The sequence below is a fragment of the Abrus precatorius genome, unplaced genomic scaffold (assembly GCF_003935025.1).
Source record: "Abrus precatorius isolate BTA unplaced genomic scaffold, Abrus_2018 Scaffold8, whole genome shotgun sequence".
Classification (NCBI taxonomy): domain Eukaryota; kingdom Viridiplantae; phylum Streptophyta; class Magnoliopsida; order Fabales; family Fabaceae; genus Abrus; species Abrus precatorius.
Genome location: NW_020874428.1, coordinates 10032290 through 10051427, shown reverse-complemented (window position 1 = coordinate 10051427; position 19138 = coordinate 10032290). Strand labels below are relative to the sequence as shown.

At 38.5% G+C, this 19138-nt stretch overlaps 1 protein-coding gene across 1 annotated transcript; it reads right to left on the bottom strand.

Moving 5' to 3' along the window:
* Positions 1 to 17663: 17663 nt before the first annotated feature.
* LOC113874199 lies at positions 17664 to 18083 on the bottom strand. The gene has a single exon (XM_027512422.1). The coding sequence runs from the start codon at positions 18081 to 18083 to the stop codon at positions 17664 to 17666; it is 420 nt and encodes a 139-aa protein (XP_027368223.1).
* Positions 18084 to 19138: the final 1055 nt, after the last annotated feature.

The following is a 19138-nucleotide window of genomic DNA, read 5'->3' as shown; positions in this document are numbered from 1 at the left end:
AGTTTAGCCCTCCATGTGGATGGGCTTCACAAAAGAGAGAAAGAAATGCAAGAACGTAAACATCATTAATGCAAATTCAACAAAAATCAGAAGAGAAATTGGAAATTAAAACCTATAGAGGACCCTTGGCTGTCACCCAAGACTCCAATGTCGTAAGAAATTATCCCAATTTGGCAAAGAAAATTGTGTAAAGTGTCAAAAGTCCCGTACCCTAATTCCTAAAATCTATTTATAGTGGATGACATGTCACCAAAGTGTCCACTTTTGCCTTTGAAAGTGTCCACTTTGGGCCTTGAAAGTGTCTACGCGCATGATGGAAGGATTGCCGCTTCTCTGGAGTTGCCACTATTTGTGCTGAAAGTAGCTACTTTGGTGCGCGTGGTTACTTTGAGAGCCCATAGTAACCACGCGCAGGAAGGCTTCAAAATTAGCATCCCTGTAGCTTCTGGAGTTGTCACTTTTGGGCTTGATAGTAGCTACTTTGGTGCGCGTGGTTACTTTGAGAGCCCATAGTAACCACACGCATCATGCTTCCAATTTAGCGTCCCTGGAGCTTCTGGAGTTGTCACTTTTGGTCTTAAAAGTGGCTACTTTGGAACTTTTAATGCCCAGACTTGCTGTAGTTGCCACTTTTGCTCCCAAAAGTGGCTACTTTGGGGGCAACTTTCATCCAAAGACCAAGATTTCTCAAATTTAACTTGGGCATTCTGCAAAATCATCAAGATAATTAAAATTGCAATCTATATCTATGTAATTAAATGCAAATTAACCAAAAATTAATAAACCTATGATATTTACTCAAAATGTGATTTCTATATTATTTGCATTATCTAAGTCCATTTTTTCTATTAAGGAGCACCAAAAAGGCAAGTAAAAATATAATAAAAAATGAATTTATCAGGGAACATACATCGAACAAGTGTAAACATAGAATTTAAAGCAAGTAAATTGGGGGGAAGTTTGTCAATTTCCAGATTTTAATCAAGAGAAAAATGTAAACTAGTGAAATTCAATCAATTAAGGAGAGTAATCCCTAGTCAATCAATGAATTCTATCCCTATTCTTTCAAATGATTCAATAATCTCCTATTTTTCCCTTGAATTAAATTAATCTATCAAGCATAAATTAACTTTAGCATCCCAATTAAAATTAAGCATCTTAATGGGCTCCAATCTCTATCCCTAAGATTAAGCAATCTCAAAGATTAATCAAAATTTAGCAATTTGGATTAGAATTTCGTTTAGGTAATTTAGGGTTCATTAAGCAATGTTCCCCTCATGTAAATTTCATTTCATTCAGAGATTGGGGTTAATAAATCCAAGGAAAGAAAGAGAATATTGCCATTAAACCCAAGAATTCAAGAACTATATGAGTTGACTAGGAATTACAAGAGAATTTAGCCCTCTATATGGATGGGCTTCACAAATAAAAGAAAGAAATGCAGAAACATAAGCAACATTAATGTAAACTCAATGAGAATCAAAGGGAAATTGGAAATCAAAACCTATAATGGACCCCTGACTATCACCCAAGGCTCCAAAGCTCTGGAAAGAAAATGTCCTAATTTGGCAAAGAGAATCAAAGAAAAATAAATGTTCAAGTCCCCGTACCCTAATTCCTAAAGTCTATTTATAGTGGAAGACATGTCAGCAAAGTGTCCACTTTTGCCTTTGAAAGTGTCCACTTTGGCCCTTGAAAGTGTCCATACTCATATTTATGTAAGCTTGCCAATTCTCTGGAATTGCTACTTTTCATGCTGAAAGTAGCTACTTTGGATGCGCATAGCCACTATGAAGGGCAATAGTGACCACGCGCAAATTGCTTCCAAAAGTGGCGTCCTGGAGCTTTCTGGAGTTGCTACTATGATGGTTGAAAGTGGCTACTTTGGATACGCGTAGCCACTATGAAAGACAATAGTGATCACGCGCAAACTGCTTCTCAAATGGCGTCCTTGGAGCTTTCTGGAGTTGCTACTATGAAGGTTGAAAGTAGCTACTTTGGAACCTTTAATGCCCAGACTTGTTGTAGTTGCTACTTTTGCTCCTGAAAGTGGCTACTTTGGGGGCAACTTTCATCCAAGGGCCAAGATTTCTCAAAATTAACTTGGGGACTCTACAAAATTATCAAGACAATTAAAATTGCAATCTATATCTATGTAATTAAATGCAAATTAACCAAAAATTAATAAACCCATGATATTTACTCAAAATGTGATTTCTATATTATTTGCACTATCTAAGTCTATTTTTTCTATCAAGGAGCACCAAAAAGGCAAGTAAAAATATAATAAAAAGTGGATTCATCATAACCCCAAACTTAAGCTTTTGCTTGTCCTCAAGGAAATAAAAATTCAAGCAAATTAAATGAAGAGGGTTGGATTTATCCAAATTTTTTTAGAAATTTTCATTTCAACTTCATGCTTTAATTAGCACTTCCAACATCTTCACAACCATAGACCCATTCAACAGAGGAATCATATTCATGTCAAATATTCCATGCAAAGTCCCACTAAATTGAAACAAAAGAATCAAGCAAGATTTCATGTGACTCACATAATGCAAAGAAACTATCCATCTCACAAGGTGGTGTTTCACTCATCACTCAATAACAATTCAGGCTAATTGTTTTCCCTCAATCCATGCATTTTACCTCACCCTACCATAGGCTTGCCCATATTCTCAATCTCCTTTGCCTAAACACAATGAACCACCTATCATGAGGGCTTTGTTGGTCACAAATGGGGTTAGGATAGGCTCAAATTTAATCAAGGAGGGTCACAAGATCAAGTGAGTACTCAAGAGGAGGGAGTTCTTTTGAGTGATTTAGTACAACAACTAGAGTGTAATGCCTTAAATGATGTAGCTTAAGAGGTTCAAGCATTCTTTCACCACTTTTTTTTTATTATTATTTGCCTTATGTGGAAATCCTTTTTCAACTCAAATGCCTTGCTATAATTTTCTTTCTTTCTTTTCTCCTTTTTCATTCATAATTTTGTGATGTCATGGACTTTGAGAATCTTTTTTTTTTTACATGTATGCTGTCCACCACCCCAAACTTAAGACATTGCTTGTCCTCAAGCAACTACAAGCATAATCAACACCCCTAACTTAGTTTCTTGCATTCAATCTTGAGGCAACTCAAAAGAAATACCTCTATTAAGGAAAGGGAATTACTTTTGTTGACTAAGTTTGGCAAAAGCAAGAAGTGGGGAACAAGGAAATGAAGTGCAAGGGTGGGGGGGAAGGGTATGTGCAAAGAAGGCCTCAATTATCTAGATGAAAAATTGCCCAATACATATTTAATTAAGAAACAAGGCAAGTTCTAGAAGATGAATGTAAAAATAAATGTAATATGCACACAGAAAAGAAGAAGAAAGGCCCAATTCACTACCATGGTAAAAGTGATAATAACTTGCAAAATGAGAGTACAATTCACCCGACAAGAAAATATGTTCAAAATGGTAGGGACAGTAAATATGTACAAAAATGAGAATGAGTAAGAGTTAGATGGGAAATGCAATCAGAGCATAAAAGCAAAATACAAAAGAGAACTAGATTAAAAGGGAAAGAGAATAATTAAAATGAGGAAATATTTTTGTCTTTTATCTAGTACGGTGCAGGAAAAGTAAGCTACAAATAAATGCAAAATAGAGACAAAGAGTTCACCCCTCTTTTATAGATGATGTTCTCAAAGTTCAGGGGCACAATGATGCTCCTCTTGATGGAATTGAGGGCATCTAAGCAGAGAAAGAAAAGAAAATACGAAAGGTAGACTAAGTGGCATCTTCATCAGAGATGGATGAGGTGGCATCTTCATCTTCCTCTGCGTCTTCTGCTTCCTCTGAGGAACTGGAGCTGGGGGCATCTCTAGGTGCATTAGGATTGAATGGAGGCAGGTCATTCTGAACAACAGCTCGAAGGAAAGGGGCAGGGAAACGGAGGGCATGATAGATCTGGTATGAAGTCATCCCCATCTTCTTGCCAATGTTCAGCATCATGGTCTCCATGAGGAGGAGCATGCTGGTCTAACCAGAGTGGATGACAGTCTGCCTTTGTGCCATTTGCTGCAGCTGCTCCCTGAGTGTTGCAGGGATCTCTTTCTTGTATTCCGTTGGCAAGATGAGACCTGGGTCTGAAGACTTCTTTGGCTTAAATAGGTCCTTCACCAAGGCAGTGGAAATGGGAGGAAGTGCTCTAACTCTCTACTGGTAGTCTCCAAAATCAACACCTGCATCCTGACACAACATAGTGATTAGAGAGGGAAAAGCTAAAGAATCTCTGCTCCTTTTAAGGACTTCCAGCATGGCGCTGCTGATGACCTCCCCAACATGGATGGGCATGCTAGTGAGAATAGCATATATGAGTTCTGCCCTCTTCACTGCAATGGTGAAGGTGTGGATGACTGGCATGAATGAGCTGACAACGAAGATACTCCACACCTTGGCAGCAGGGAGAAGGTGTTTGGTGGTTAGATTCTTGGGCTGCATTTTACAATCAAATTCCCAATTTTCTCCTTCAATGCAGATTGTTTAAAGTATAGACTGGTAATCTTTTTCCTTCTGTTTGTAGAATGCAGTGAAATCCAGCTAGCCAGGTTGCTTCTGCGGAGGAAGGATGTTTAAAACCCTCTGGATGGTGGCTGGAGTGAAACTAACTTGCTTACCCCTGACCATGGTGTGCCTGGGGGGGTAAGTGTCAGCTTCCAGGCGCAAGGCATTAGCATAGAATTCCTGGGTGATGTCCTTCCACCCATTGCCTACACAGGAAGTGAAAAGTCCCCAGCTACGCCTATCTATTTCCTCCTGAAATTGTTGAAATGTCCCCTGCTGGATTTCAAAATTCCTGTCCTGGACGATCTGGCGCCGCAGGATGTTCTCCTTGAAATATTGTTCGTGCTCTGGAGACCTGAACTTGGGTTCATGGGTAGGAGGTGGTTGAGATGAAGAGGCTTCAGCTGGCCTGCTCCTCTTGGTTATGGGGGTGTTCCTTCTGGGAATGCTAGACATTATCCTGCAGAAAAGAAAGAGTATGTGAATGGGTAGTGTAGGAAAAATTGGGTCAACCCTCCATGGTAATGAACAACATCAAGTAATCAGACCAATGAAAGGAGATGCAAAGTATTTTGATGCAATCCGAAATGACTTGTACGCATAAAGGGTGTATAGTACTACATATGACTCAAAGAGTATTCAATGTTGATCATGGTACATAGTCAAAACACGCTGCAGTCCATGAAAGATGAATTCTATGGCAAAGCATAGGGCTCAAATGATACATACAATTGCAATTAAGTACAAAATAAATGGTGTGGCAAACGTTCATCTTGTATAGCAATTGACTGTAGAACACAATGTGGCTGCTAAGTTTAAGGGCCATAACACAGTAATAGTAAAATTAAAGTCATGAAAAATATGTTCAACACCCAGAAAGGCCAACAATCAGAGCTAATTATAGAAGGAGCATGAGAATCAAGTGTAGCAACAGCAAAATAACATGAAATTTGAGAAGCAAAACAGCAAAATGGAGAAGTTAGAACTCAATGTAAATGGACATGAACCGAATTTAGACATCAACATGCATGAATATGAAAAGGAATGGCATGATGGGCATGTTTGAAAACATAAAAATAATGGGAGGGGCATAACAAAAACAGCAAATGAGATTCATACCAAATGGAAATGGGCGTGGCCACTTTTGGAGACAAAAGTGGGAACATTGAACATGGTGGCAGCCACACATGGCCTTTGGGTGCAAGTAAAGGACCTCACCCACTCTAATTCATACAAGAATGCTTAATTAAACAAGAAATTCACATAAATTTCAACATATAAGGGCACAATTAAAAAGCCCCAAATTGGGGATCCAAGAACCCTAACCCACGAATTAAGAGAGATTGAGAGATTTACCTTGCTTAGAGCTTTGGGTGTGGTGGCGGAAGTGGAAATGTGAGAATTGGAGGTGCAAAAACTCAATTGCGAGGTGGAGGGGTGGTGAGGTGTGTCGGAAGTTGCGACGTGAATGAATGGAGTGAGTGGGTGTTTGTGGGTGTGCGTCGTGAGTGTGTGTTGTGAGTGTGTGTGAGCTGGGCGTTGTAACTTTCAAAGATTTTAGGGGCTGCGCGTAGTGAGCTGGCCCAAGAAATGGTGCGCATGGCCACTTTTAAATGAGAAAGTGGCAACTACAGTGAGTTCCTCTTTGTGGGCATATGCGCGTGGCTACTATTGGGTTTGAAAGTGGGAACTACAATGGGTTCCTTTGAGGGACAAGTGTGCGCGGCCACTTTCAATTAAGAAAGTGACAACTACAGTGAAGCCAAAATTTAAGGTGAATTTGCGCGTGGCTACTATTGGACTTGAAAGTGTCCACGCACAAATTATTGACCCCTTGGGTGTCAAAGTAGCCACTTTCACTCTTAAACGTGGGAACTACAGAGAGAAACATGCTTACCTTGAGCCAAAGTGACCACTATGGCCTATGAAAGTGGCCACTCTCACGAAAAACAAATTGTACCAAGCATGAATGAGTACCCAAAGTGTTTGTTGCTGCCACAATCCCTGCAAAAATTCTGAGTTCACAGAAAATTATTTACACAAAATTGAATTGTATAAGAGATCTACTCTACAAATGAAAACAAATAAAACCAAAAAGTTAATTGAAAGAATACAAAGGGAAAGAACAAAATTCCTTATTCGCGTGTGAGTTGCCTCTCACAGAGCGCTTCTTTAACGTCATTAGCTTGACGTGCAAAGTGATTTACTCATGACAGGGGTCTTGGTTGAAGGAAATGATGGGGGACTACACATCCACCTCTTCGATCTCTTCCAAGGGAACTGAGTTCTCCAAAAAATACTTCAGGCGATGTCCATTCACTTTGAAACATTTGTTAGTGGAGTCACTCTTGATTTCCACTGCACCATTAGGAAACACTTGTGTGACTATAAATGGACCAATCCACCTTGAGCGAAGCTTTTCAGGCATAAATTTGAGGCGAGAATTAAACAAGAGCACCTTTTGACCAGCACAGAATTCTTTTCTGGCTATCAACTTGTCATGGTACCTCTTGGTTTTATCCTTATAAATTCTGAAATTTTCATATGCCTCTAGACGTAACTCTTCCAGCTCTTGCAATTGAAGCTTTCTTTGCTCTCCGGCTGAGTCATAGGGCAGATTACAAGCCTTCACTACCCAGTATGCCTTGTGCTCTATCTCCACTGGTAAATGGCAAGCTTTGCCAAAGATTATTCTGTAAGGAGACATGCCCAAAGGTGCTTTGAATGCAGTCCTGTGTGCCCACAAGGCATCATCTAGCCTACGGCTCTAATCTTTTCTGTGGGGCTGCACAACTCTTTCAAGTATTTTCTTAATCTCTCTGTTGGAGAGTTCGGCCTGGCCATTCGTTTGAGGATGGTAGGCTGTGAAAACTTTGTGCAGAACTCCATATTTTCTCAGCAGAACTTCCATTGTCTTGTTGCAAAAATGACTTCCTTGGTCACTAATGATGGCACGTGGGATGCCAAACCTGCAAAATAAGTTGGAGCGAACAAATTCTGCAACAACTCAAGCATCATTAGTCTTGGTGGCTTTAGCTTCTACCCATTTTGAAACATAGTCAACAGTAAGTAAAATGTACAAGAAACCAAAAGAAGAGGGAAAGGGGCCCATGAAGTCAATACCCCAGACATCAAAGATGTCACAGTATAGGATAGGTTGCTGAGGCATTTCTTGTCTCTTGGTGATCATTCCTCCTGACTTCTGGTAGCTCTCACAGACAGAATATGTTCGCCAAGAGTCTTTGAGAGGGCCAGTACAATCCTGAGTCCAACACCTTTCTTGCTGTTCTTTGAGGTCCAAGGTGTCCTCCCACAACCGAATTGTGGCAAAACTACAATATGGATGAGATCTCTTCATCAGGGACGCATCTTCTGATCACTTGATCATTATAGAACTTCCATAAGTAAGGGTCGTCCCACACATAGTGCTTGGCATCGCTCTTGATCTTGTCCCTTTGAATTTTTTATGCATTTGCAGGGAAAACTCTTGCAACCAAAAAATTAACCAAATCAGCATACCAAGGTACATGTGATGTGCACAACTCTAAAAGTTGTTCATCAGGGAAATCATCCTTGAGGGGAATGAGTTCAGGGACTCCCTCTATTCTGCTTAAATGGTCTGCTACCAAGTTTTGTGCTCTACTTCTGTCTTTAATCTCCAAGTCAAATTCTTGAAGTAAGAGCATCCACCTTATTAGCCTGGGTTTAGAATCTGTCTTTTTTAGCAAAAACTTCAAAGCAGAATGATCAGTGAAAACCACAACTTTTGATCCTAACAGATATGATCTGAATTTATCTAATGCAAACACTATGGCCAACAATTCCTTTTCAGTTGTGGTGTAATTGGATTGTGCAGTGTCTAAGGTCCTAGAAGCATAATAAATGACATGAGGGACCTTACCAACCAGCTGTGCAAGGACAGCTCCCACTGCATAATTTGAGGCATCACACATCAGCTCAAAGGGTATTGACCAATCTGGAGGTTGGATAATTGGTGTGGTGGTTAAGGCTTTTTTAAGGAAGTTGAAAGCCTCCTTGCAGTCCTCATCAAATTTGAATTCAGCATCTTTTTGCAGCAGCTTCGAAAGAGAATTGCAATCTTAGAGAAATTCTGGATGAACCTCCTGTAAAATCCTGCATGGCCCAAAAAAGAACGAACCTCCCTCACACATGAGGGGTAAGAAAGCTGTGAAATAACATCCAATTTTGCAGGATCAACCTCAATGCCTTTTTCAGAGATTATATGGCCTAGAACTACACCCTGCTCTACGATGAAATGACATTTCTCAAAGTTACGTACAAGGTTAGTTTCAATACACCTCTTCAAGACTTTTTCTAAATTGACTAAACATGCATGAAAGGATGTGCCATAAACTTTGAAATCGTCCATGAAGACCTCTATGTAATGCTCCACTAAATCAGAAAAAAATACTCAACATGCATCTCTGGAATGTGCCAGGAGCATTACATAGGCCAAAAGGCATTCTTCGATAAGCGAAGGTGCCAAAGGGACATGTAAATGTGGTTTTCTCCTGGTCTTGAGGGGCAATACATATTTGGAAATAACCAGAGTAACCATCTAAAAAGTAATACTAGGACTTACCTGCCAATCTTTCAAGCATTTGATCAATGAAGGGTAGTGGGAAGTGGTCTTTCCTTGTTGCCTGGTTCAGCCGCCTGTAGTCTATGCAGACTCTCCAACTGTTCTGGATTCTGGTAGGTATCATTTCATTCTTCTCATTCCTGACCACAGTAAGTCCAGATTTCTTTGGGACCACTTGCACAGGGCTAACCCAGGTGCTATCAGAAATTGGGTATATGATCCCAGCTTGAAGCAACTTGGTGACTTCCTTCTTCACCACATCTAAGATGATGGGATTCACCCTCCTTTGAGGTTGTCTCACCGGTTTAGCATCCTCTTCCAACAAAATTCTGTGCATGCACATGGAGGGACTAATTCCTGGTATATCAGCAAGTGTCCACCCAATGGCTCTTTTGTGCTTCTTGATCACTTCTAGCAACTTCTCCTCTTGATCACTATCAAGCTTGGTGGAGATGATAACTGGGAGCTTCTCATTTGGTTCCAAATAGACATATTTCAGATGCTCCGGTAAAGGCTTTAACTCCAATGTGGGAGGTTGCTCTATAGAGGGAAGTGATTTAGCATTTTCATTTGACAACATCTCTGCAACATTCAAATCAAAGGGGTTAGATTCAACTGTATTTGCTAAATCCAATACTTCACATTGTACCCCTATGGAATCATCAACACTAAAAATTTCAGAACTTTCATTCAAATAATCAGAATTTTCAGCACAAGTATCATACAAAGAATTTTCATATGATTCACAAACAAAAGCATCTACACAATGGGAAAAATTAAGGAAAGGATTTCTCAAAATTTTGGTCTAGCTCTCATCCACTAATGCATCAAACACATCAATATGGAAGACAGAATGTTCTTCAATCAGATGTTTCATGGCATCCAATATGTTGAAGTGCACAATGTTCTCCCCAAATTCCATGGTGAGTGAACCGGCATGTACATCAATCTTCGTTCTTGCAGTTTTCAAGAACGGTCTTCCCAAAATTATCGGTGCATAATTTTTGAGTGACTCTTCTTCTTGCATGTCAAGGATGTAGAAGTCAGCTGGGAAGATGAGGTCATTCACCTTCACTAACACATCTTCAACAAGTCCAGCTGGATGTATTGTGCTTCTATTGGCCAACTGAATTACTACACCTGTGGGCTGTAAAGAACCAAGAGATAGAGAGGAAAAAATAGACAATGGCATAACATTAATGGATGCTCCTCAATCTAACATGGCATTGTCTATCCTATTATTACCAATGATGCATGGAATAGTAAATGTTCTTGGGTCTTTACACTTCTCAGGCATTGTGGTTCTCTGTTTCTCAAAAAGTGCAGAAACATTCCTACCCATGTTGACTCTCTCATTACCCTTCAGATGCCTTCTATGTGTACACAAATCTTTCAAGAACTTGGTATACTTAGGTATTTGTTTAATTGCCTCCAGCAAGGGTATATTTACCTTATCATTTCTGAAGGTGTCCAAGATTTCTTTATTACTCTCCTCAGCTTTCTTACTTGGTTTGGGGATCATAACCCTTTGAGGAAAAGGTGGTAGAATTGCCCTTTCAGCTTCTTTTACCACTTCTTGAGTGGTGGGTGCATTTTCTTCCTCCCTTTCATCAACCAAGGGGTGTGGGATCTCCTTCTCCCTAGGCATTTCAGGCTCTTGCATCACCTTCCCAGATCGCAGAGTAATTGCACTGACATTCTTTGGGTTTGTGACTGTCTGTGCTGGGAGGTTGCCTGAACCTTGGGACTGAATTTGATTTATAGAGGAAGTTAACTGTCCCATCTGGTTCTCAATTGTTCTGATACTGGCCTCTGTTTGCTGTTGAAAATTAATGTTGCTCATGGCCATCTGCTTCACAAGCTCTTCCAATGAAGGCTCATTCTTCTGACAGGAAGAGGCTTGGGATGAGGACGCTTACTGCTACTGGTGAGGTTGTTGCCCATGTTGTTGATCATTCCATTGGCGTGGCTGATGTGGCCTGCCTTGACCAGCTTGGTAGTTGTTGCTTTGCTGATTTGGCTGGTTGGAATTTCCTCCCCACCTCAAGTTGGATGATTTCTTCAGCCCGGGTTATACCAGTTTGAAGAAAGATCCCAACTTGGTTGTTGCTGTGGCTGCTGAAAAGGAAATTTGTTAGTGTAAATATTTGCAGCATAGGCTTGGGGGTTACCTTCAGGAGTGTCTGACTCCTGCAATGTAGGACAACTGTCTATGTAATGATCCGCAGCTGAGCATATTCTGCAAAGCGTAGTTGGAACTGGTGGTGGAGGTGTTGCAGAGACAGCACTCTTTTGCATTACAGCTAATTGGTTTACCATGGAGGCAAGCTCATCAATCTTATGCTCCAATTTGTTTGGTTCTGCAACTTAAACTTCATGCACACCTCTAGTAACACAAGAATTCTGTCTAGTTGCAAATTGCTGGGAATTGGTAGCCATGTTTTCTATCAAGTTCCTGGCTACCACAGGGGTCTTGTCTACCAAGGCTCCTCCACTCGCTGCATCGATCATACTCCTATCCATTGGGTGTAATCCCTTACAGAAGCACTGGATCAGCAATTGATCGCTGATTTGGTGGTGGGGGTAGCTGGCACATAGTCTTTTAAACCTCTCCCAGTATTCATAGAGAGTTTCTCTTTCTAGCTGTCTAATTGCACAAATTTCCTTTCTTATGGATGCAGCTCGGGAGGCTGGAAAGAACTTCTCTAGAAAGAGTCTTTTGAGGTTGTCCCAACTTGTAATAGATCCGGGAGGGAGATAGTAGAGCCAGTCCTTCGCGGTGTCCATTAATGAGAAAGGAAAAGCCTTCAATTTGACATGCTCCTCCGGAACACCTTGAGGTCTCATGGTGGAACATACAATGTGAAACTCCTTCAAGTGTTTGTGAGGGTCTTCACCTGCAAAACCATGGAATTTAGGTAGAAGGTGAATTAATCTAGTTTTCAAAACAAAAGGGGCGTCTACATTTGGATATTGGATGCACAATGTTTGGTATGTGACATCCGGTGCAGCTAGCTCCTTAAGAGTTCTCTCATCACCTGTCATTGCTCCAAAACTAGAGTCAAGTGAAAACGTAGAAGAGTAAACAGAAATTGGTGTCACAGATTGCAAAGTTGCAGTAGGAGATGATGATGGTTCAGAGTGTTCAGAGTGATCAGAGTGATCCCTATGTGTCTTAATGTTCCTATGAAAAGTCCTATCAATCTCCTGGTCTAATGGATACAAATCCGCAGGGTTTGATCGGTCATGCACTAGATATCAACTAACTAAATTGAAAGCAAATTGAGTAAATGAAATAACAAGAACAATTTGAAATCTCTCTGTAGAATTATGCAGCAAAAGTACAGAAAAACAGAGTATAATGCAGCAAAATGAGTGCAGAAAATTGAAAGTGAGTAATTGAAAAATTGCAGCACTTGAATGAAAGAAATGATGTAGAAAATCTTGCAATAACAATGCAGAAACAGGCCACAAAATTTGTATGGCTATCAACACAATACAAAAACTCAAAAAATGAAACTAACACACTAACATGCAAAACACAAAAACAGAACACTAATCATGTTCAACATAAGTTCAGCACCAAAAATTCCCTGGCAACGATGCCAATTTGATGAAACGAATTTCGCTACTCGTTATGCACAAAGATTGTTGTTAATCCTCATCAAATATGCAAAGAAATGAATGCAGTACTAGGGTGTTGTCCTAGGTCGTCTCCAAGGAATTTTTGGTTGGGAACATACATCGAACAAGTGTAAACATAGAATTGAAAGCAAGTAAATTGGGGGGAGGTTTGTCAATTTCCAGATTTTAATCAAGAGAAAAATGTAAACTAGTGAAATTCAATCAATTAAGGAGAGTAATCCCTAGTCAATCAATGAGTTCTATCCCTATTCTTTCAAATGATTCAATAATCCCTTATTTTTCCCTTGAATTAAGTTAATCTATCAAGCATAAATTAACTTTAGCATCCCAATTAAAATTAAGCATCTTAATGGGCTCCAATCTCTATCCCTAAGATTAAGCAATCTCAAAGATTAATCAAAATTAAGCAATTTTGGATTAGAATTTCGTTTAGGTAATTTATGGTTCATTAAGCAATGTTCCCCTCATGTAAATTTCATTTCATTCAGAGATTGGGGTTAATAGATCCAAGGAAAGAAAGAGTAATATTGCCATTAAACCCCAAGAATTCAAGAACCATATAAGTTGACTAGGAATTACAAGAGAATTTAGCCCTCTATATGGATGGGCGTCACAAATAAAAGAAAGAAATGTAGAAACGTAAGCAACATTAATGTAAACTCAATGAGAATCAAAGGGAAATTGGAAATCAAACCTATAATGAACCCCTGGCTGTCACCCAAGGCTCCAAAGCTCTGGAAAGAAAATGTCCTAATTTGGCAAAGAAAAATAAATGTTCAAGTCCCCGTACCCTAATTCCTAAAGTCTATTTATAGTGGAGGACATGTCAGCAAAGTGTCCACTTTTGCCTTTGAAAGTGTCCACTTTGGCCCTTGAAAGTGTCCACACGCATATTTACGTAAGCTTGCCAATTCTCTGGAGTTGCTACTTTTCATGCTGAAAGTAGCTACTTTGGATGCGCATAGCCACTATGAAGGGCAATAGTGACCACGCGCAAATTGCTTCCAAAAGTGGCGTCCTGGAGCTTTCTGGAGTTGCTACTATGAAGGTTGAAAGTGGCTACTTTGGATGTGCGTAGCCACTATGAAAGACAATAGTGACCACGCACAAACTGCTTCTCAAATGGCGTCCCTAGAGCTTTCTAGAGTTGCTACTATGAAGGTTGAAAGTAGCTACTTTGGAACCTTTAATGCCCAGACTTGCTGTAGTTGCTATTTTTTCTCCTGAAAGTGGCTACTTTGGGGGCAACTTTCATCCAAGGGCCAAGATTTCTCAAAATTAACTTGGGGACTTTGCAAAATTATCAAGACAATTAAAATTGCAATCTATATCTATGTAATTAAATGCAAATTAACCAAAAATTAATAAACCTATGATATTTACTCAAAATGTGATTTCTATATTATTTGCACTATCTAAGTCCATTTTTTCTATCAAGGAGCACCAAAAAGGCAAGTAAAAATATAGTAAAAAGTGGATTCATCAAGAGGCACATGAATGAATCAAACTTACACCAGAATGAGAAGGATCCAAAGGCTGTGTAGGTATGAGACTATACAGTTGAGGATAACTTAAATTAATTAATTAGGACTACATATACCAACAAAATGCATTTACTTTTCAGTGGCCTGTCTCTTAGCAGCTACCTGGTAGGCTTTCGGTGGTTAACAACACCTTCAGCAAGTGCACTGAATCGTACAAGTAATATAGTGAAAGTAAAGTATCGTTCCCACAGAGATTGATGCAAACACGTATTGATTCACTAAATTGAACTAATTGAATGCGATTAGGATTAAAGGAGACTCTAAAATATAAATTGATTTCATTCAATTTGCAAGTGAATAAACAACAAAAAATATAAAATAAGATGAGAAAATTTAATGACAAGATAGTTAGGATTAGACTTCACCCATTTTTCATGTGATAAACTAAACTTCCTTACTAGTTCAAGCTGTTCTAAAGATGTTAAGAAAAATTTTCACTAAATTAATTTATATCCAATTTCTTGGTATACAAATTCTCTTACAAAGATTAATTCCTTAATTCCAAATATATGAGTCTAAGGTTTTAGAGCACAAGTAAAACAAAATATCACACACCCAATAATTTATATTCCTAGAAAATTAAATGATAAGGCAAGTAAATCAAGAAGCACAACTACTCATTCCATTTTCCAATGTCAAGAAGGTTCATCAAAACAAAGCATGAGTAGCTAGTTCATACCAAGCATTAAAAATAAATTTACAAGCTAACATTAAAAGAAGCTTAAACTAGATTCAAGAATCTATTTACATCACAATCCCAAAGAAATCCATCAACCCTAACTGCAAAATGTTTAGCAATCCATCATAGACATGAAAATCGCAAGAAAAGAAGGAGAGGTTCCCTTAGCTATGTTCTTGAGAAGAAAATGAATTTGAGAATCTTCTTTAATCTTTCTTTCCAAAGACCCAAGTATGGGTCTGGTCTTCCTGCCCTAAAAGAGTTGCCCCTTGGTTCTCTCTCGCAAAAAACCCCTGCTTCCTTACAATGTGCCTAACAACCTCTTTTATCTTACACAATATGTATTCTTGTCCACGTCAGTAACTTTGCGCCTTGGTACACAAATGTCTATGCTTTGGTGTTGAAAGTCCTGCAACTTCATTAGCTAATCGTGATAAGCGCCTTAGCACACACAACCTTGAGCCTTGGCACAAGGTGACCCGAGAGCACATTGTCACACTTGGGTGGTGCCTTGGCACGCATAGTTGTGCCTTGGCACTGAATAACTTGCAATTAATATCCAAATTTCAACAATTTTCACCAAAACATTAGTAAGGTAAGAAAATTTTAAAAACTAGAATTCTAATAAATTTGGTAGAAATAATGAAAAATAAAAAGTTAAAGAAAAAGTAAAGAGGATTAAAATTAACTAAAACTACATACTACTAGACTCTTAACAAACTCTCCCACACTTAGCTTTTTGCTTGTCTCTAAGCAAACATAAACAACTAACAAACATATAATTTTAAACACAGCTCAAATAAATAGTGAAAAAATCTTAATAAGAGAACAATCATTCCAAAAGAGATAAGTGGCTAAAGCAAAGAATTGGAATAGTAGATTATAAGTATTAAGCCAAATCAAACAGGGCATTTAGGGAAATCAAGTAAATTCAGAAGTAAGTACAAATGCAAACCTTTATACAACCCTTAAAAATCAATAATTATATCGAAGTTGGTTACTGAAACTGAATATGAATACTTTTTTTTTTCTTGCTTTTTTTTTCTTTTATTTTCTCCTTTTGTTTTGGATAGGGGTTTCACGATGTGGTGAAAGAACATTGCCTAATCCCACATTCGACTGATTAAGCTTCAATGGCTTACTCTTACTTAGCAATTCTCTTTCACTCAAGTGATTCAGGTGATTAACCCCACCCCCTGGTTAATCAAGACATTGTAAGTAGTGAAGCAGAGCCCCTACTATATCTATATAATTTGTTTTTTTTCTTTTGCTAATTTTTAACACATCAATTTCAAGAAAGCATGAAAATTTGCGCATGAACTACTTCTAAAACATTTTTGTTTGGAAGAGAGATGCACTAATCATCTTTAGCAAAATACTTTTTCATCAACAGATTCCAAGAATTTGCCAGAGCAACTGAAATTTGGCATAAGTTCTCAAACTAAAATAATATCACATGGCATTATGAGCTGAGCTAGAAGAGCAATGAACAACAAATAAATAAACAAACAAACAATGACATAGACAATCGATTAACACAATCTTAGGATATATTTTAAGACAATAAATACTCCCCTATCTCTTTGTAATGGTGTATCAAATCAATTCTGCAACTTTTGTGGACACCATCAATAATGTCCTTTGTTCATTCCTGGTGGGGTTACTAGTTGTTGCCAACCTCTTATTTTTATCTCTGCCCTAATCTCAAGATACTCCTCTGGTCCCAACAAAAATCCCCTTTCTCAAACAAATTGTCGCGTCACTGTATGGGTGTTGAACTGATTCTCATGGACAGATGAGATAAATTTGTATGAATTGAATTCTCCAAGTAGATTTGTCTGAGAATTTTGGGGCCTTTTATGGTTATGATTATTTTTCCATTTTTCTTTTGATATGGAATCTGTAACTTTTTGGTTTTTTTTTTCTTAGAGGCATTATGAGATGTTGATGAAATGTGGAAGAAGGAAAAAGGGAAAATAGGGAATAAGAGAGGTAATGGTGATTGGGGATTCCCACAAAACTTTGGTAACACAGTAGGGTTCTAACAAAACAGAGAGAAGAAGAGACTCAAAAGGGGAAAAAGGGTTTGGAAAAATATAAAGTGAAACTATGTTGCACTTGAGCTTGAAACATCCAAAGAACTTTACTTCTAATAAAAAAGAAAGCCTAGGCATGAGGAAGTTGGTGCTTAGGCGCAAAATGTTTTGAGAGCTACTTCTTCATTTTTGAGTTGGACCAAGGCACTGAGACTTGTGTGCTTTAATGCTGAACAGAGCACCAAAATCATAAACAGTAGATGCAATTTATGCAATAAAATTGTTCACTCTAAAACTTATCATCAATGATGTAACTAAAAATTATCTATACATGCAAACCATAATGCTTAGCAACTAAAACGTTGTCTAACACAATAAAATATGCATTGCATAAGTAAACTCTAAGCAACCAAAATGATGAGCTAAACATGTCATATCTACAAAGGCAATGCTAAATGCATCAATTATGCAGAATTGTGCTTATTATGCATGGTGCTAGGAGCAAGCTAAATGAACTACACTAAACAAAAGAAAAGGATATAAAAAACTTATGGATTGCCTTCCATAGAGTGCTTGTTTACTGTCCTTAGCTTGACAAGACCAACTTTTATGGTGGAGATGAAAGGGATATACAAGATCTTTGCCTATCTACACCTCCTCCAAGATATAATTTCAACCTTTGGCCATTAACCTTGAAAGTTCTTCCCAATTCAGGTTCTTGCACTTCAATAGAACCAAATAGGGAAACTTCCTTTACCATAAAAGGTCCAGACCACCTAGACTTTAGCTTTCCAGGAAATAAGCGAAGTTTTGAGTTAAAGAGTAAGACTAATTGACTTGGCTCAAAACTTCTATGTACAATGTTTTTATCATGATAAGTTTTGGTCCTTTCCTTGTATATTCTTGCATTCTCATAAGCATTAAGCCTCATTTCATCATGTTCATTAACCTGAATGAGTCTTTTCTCACTAGCAGCTTGATCAGTGCCCAAAAAACCTTGTATTTCATCTCCAATGGCAAGTGGCATGCTTTTTCATACACAAGTTGATATGGTGATAGTCCAATGGCAGTCTTGAAAGCAGTTCTATAAGCCCATAAGGTGTATTGTAACTTTTTAAACCAATCTTTCCTTGAATTATTCACTGTCTTTTCAAGTATGCGCTTGATTTCTCTATTGGACACTTCAACTTGACCACTTGTTTGAGAGTGGTATGGAGTTGCAATTTTATGATGAACATTGTACTTCTTGAGCACATTCTCCAACTTCAAATTGTAAAAATGACTTCCTCCATCACTAATTAAAGCTTGAGAAACTCCAAACCTTGAAAAAACATATTCCTCTTAATGAATGAAACTACCACCCCTTAAGTCATTAGTTGATGTTGGAATGGCTTCCACCCAACGAGAGACATAATCTACTGCCACTAGGATATACACATGAGAGAAGGAAGATGGAAATAGGCCTATGAAGTTGATTCCCCAAACATCAAACAATTCAACTTCTAAGATATTAGTTAGGGGCATTTCATTTCTTTTTGAGATATTCCCCACTCTTTGACAATTGTCACAAGCCTTTGCAAATGAGTGAGCATCCTTGAAAAGTATAGGCCAATAAAATCCACTTTGAAGCACCTTAGTGGCTATTCTTTCTCCATTACAATGACTTCTATATGGTGAGCTATGGCAATGCCATAGAATGCTATGAGCTTCTTCTATGGAAACACATCTTCTGAGTAATCCATCTGGGAAAATCTTGAACAAAAAGGGATCATCCCACAAAAAATGATTAGCATCAAGCAGAAATTTCTTTCTTTGTTGCCATGTAAGGTCTTCGGGCATGACATTTGCTGCCTTAAAATTTGTCATATCTACAAACCATGGCCTCTTTTTTATCATCAAAAGCTTTTCATCTGGAAATTCCTACATTATCTCCTTTTCCTTCACAATGACACTTCCGTCTTTTATCCTTGCCAAATGATCAGCCACCACATTCTCTACGCATTTTTGTCTTTTATTTCTAAGTCAAATTCCTACAATAAGAGAATCCATCTTATTAGTCTTGGTTTTGCATCAGCCTTTCTG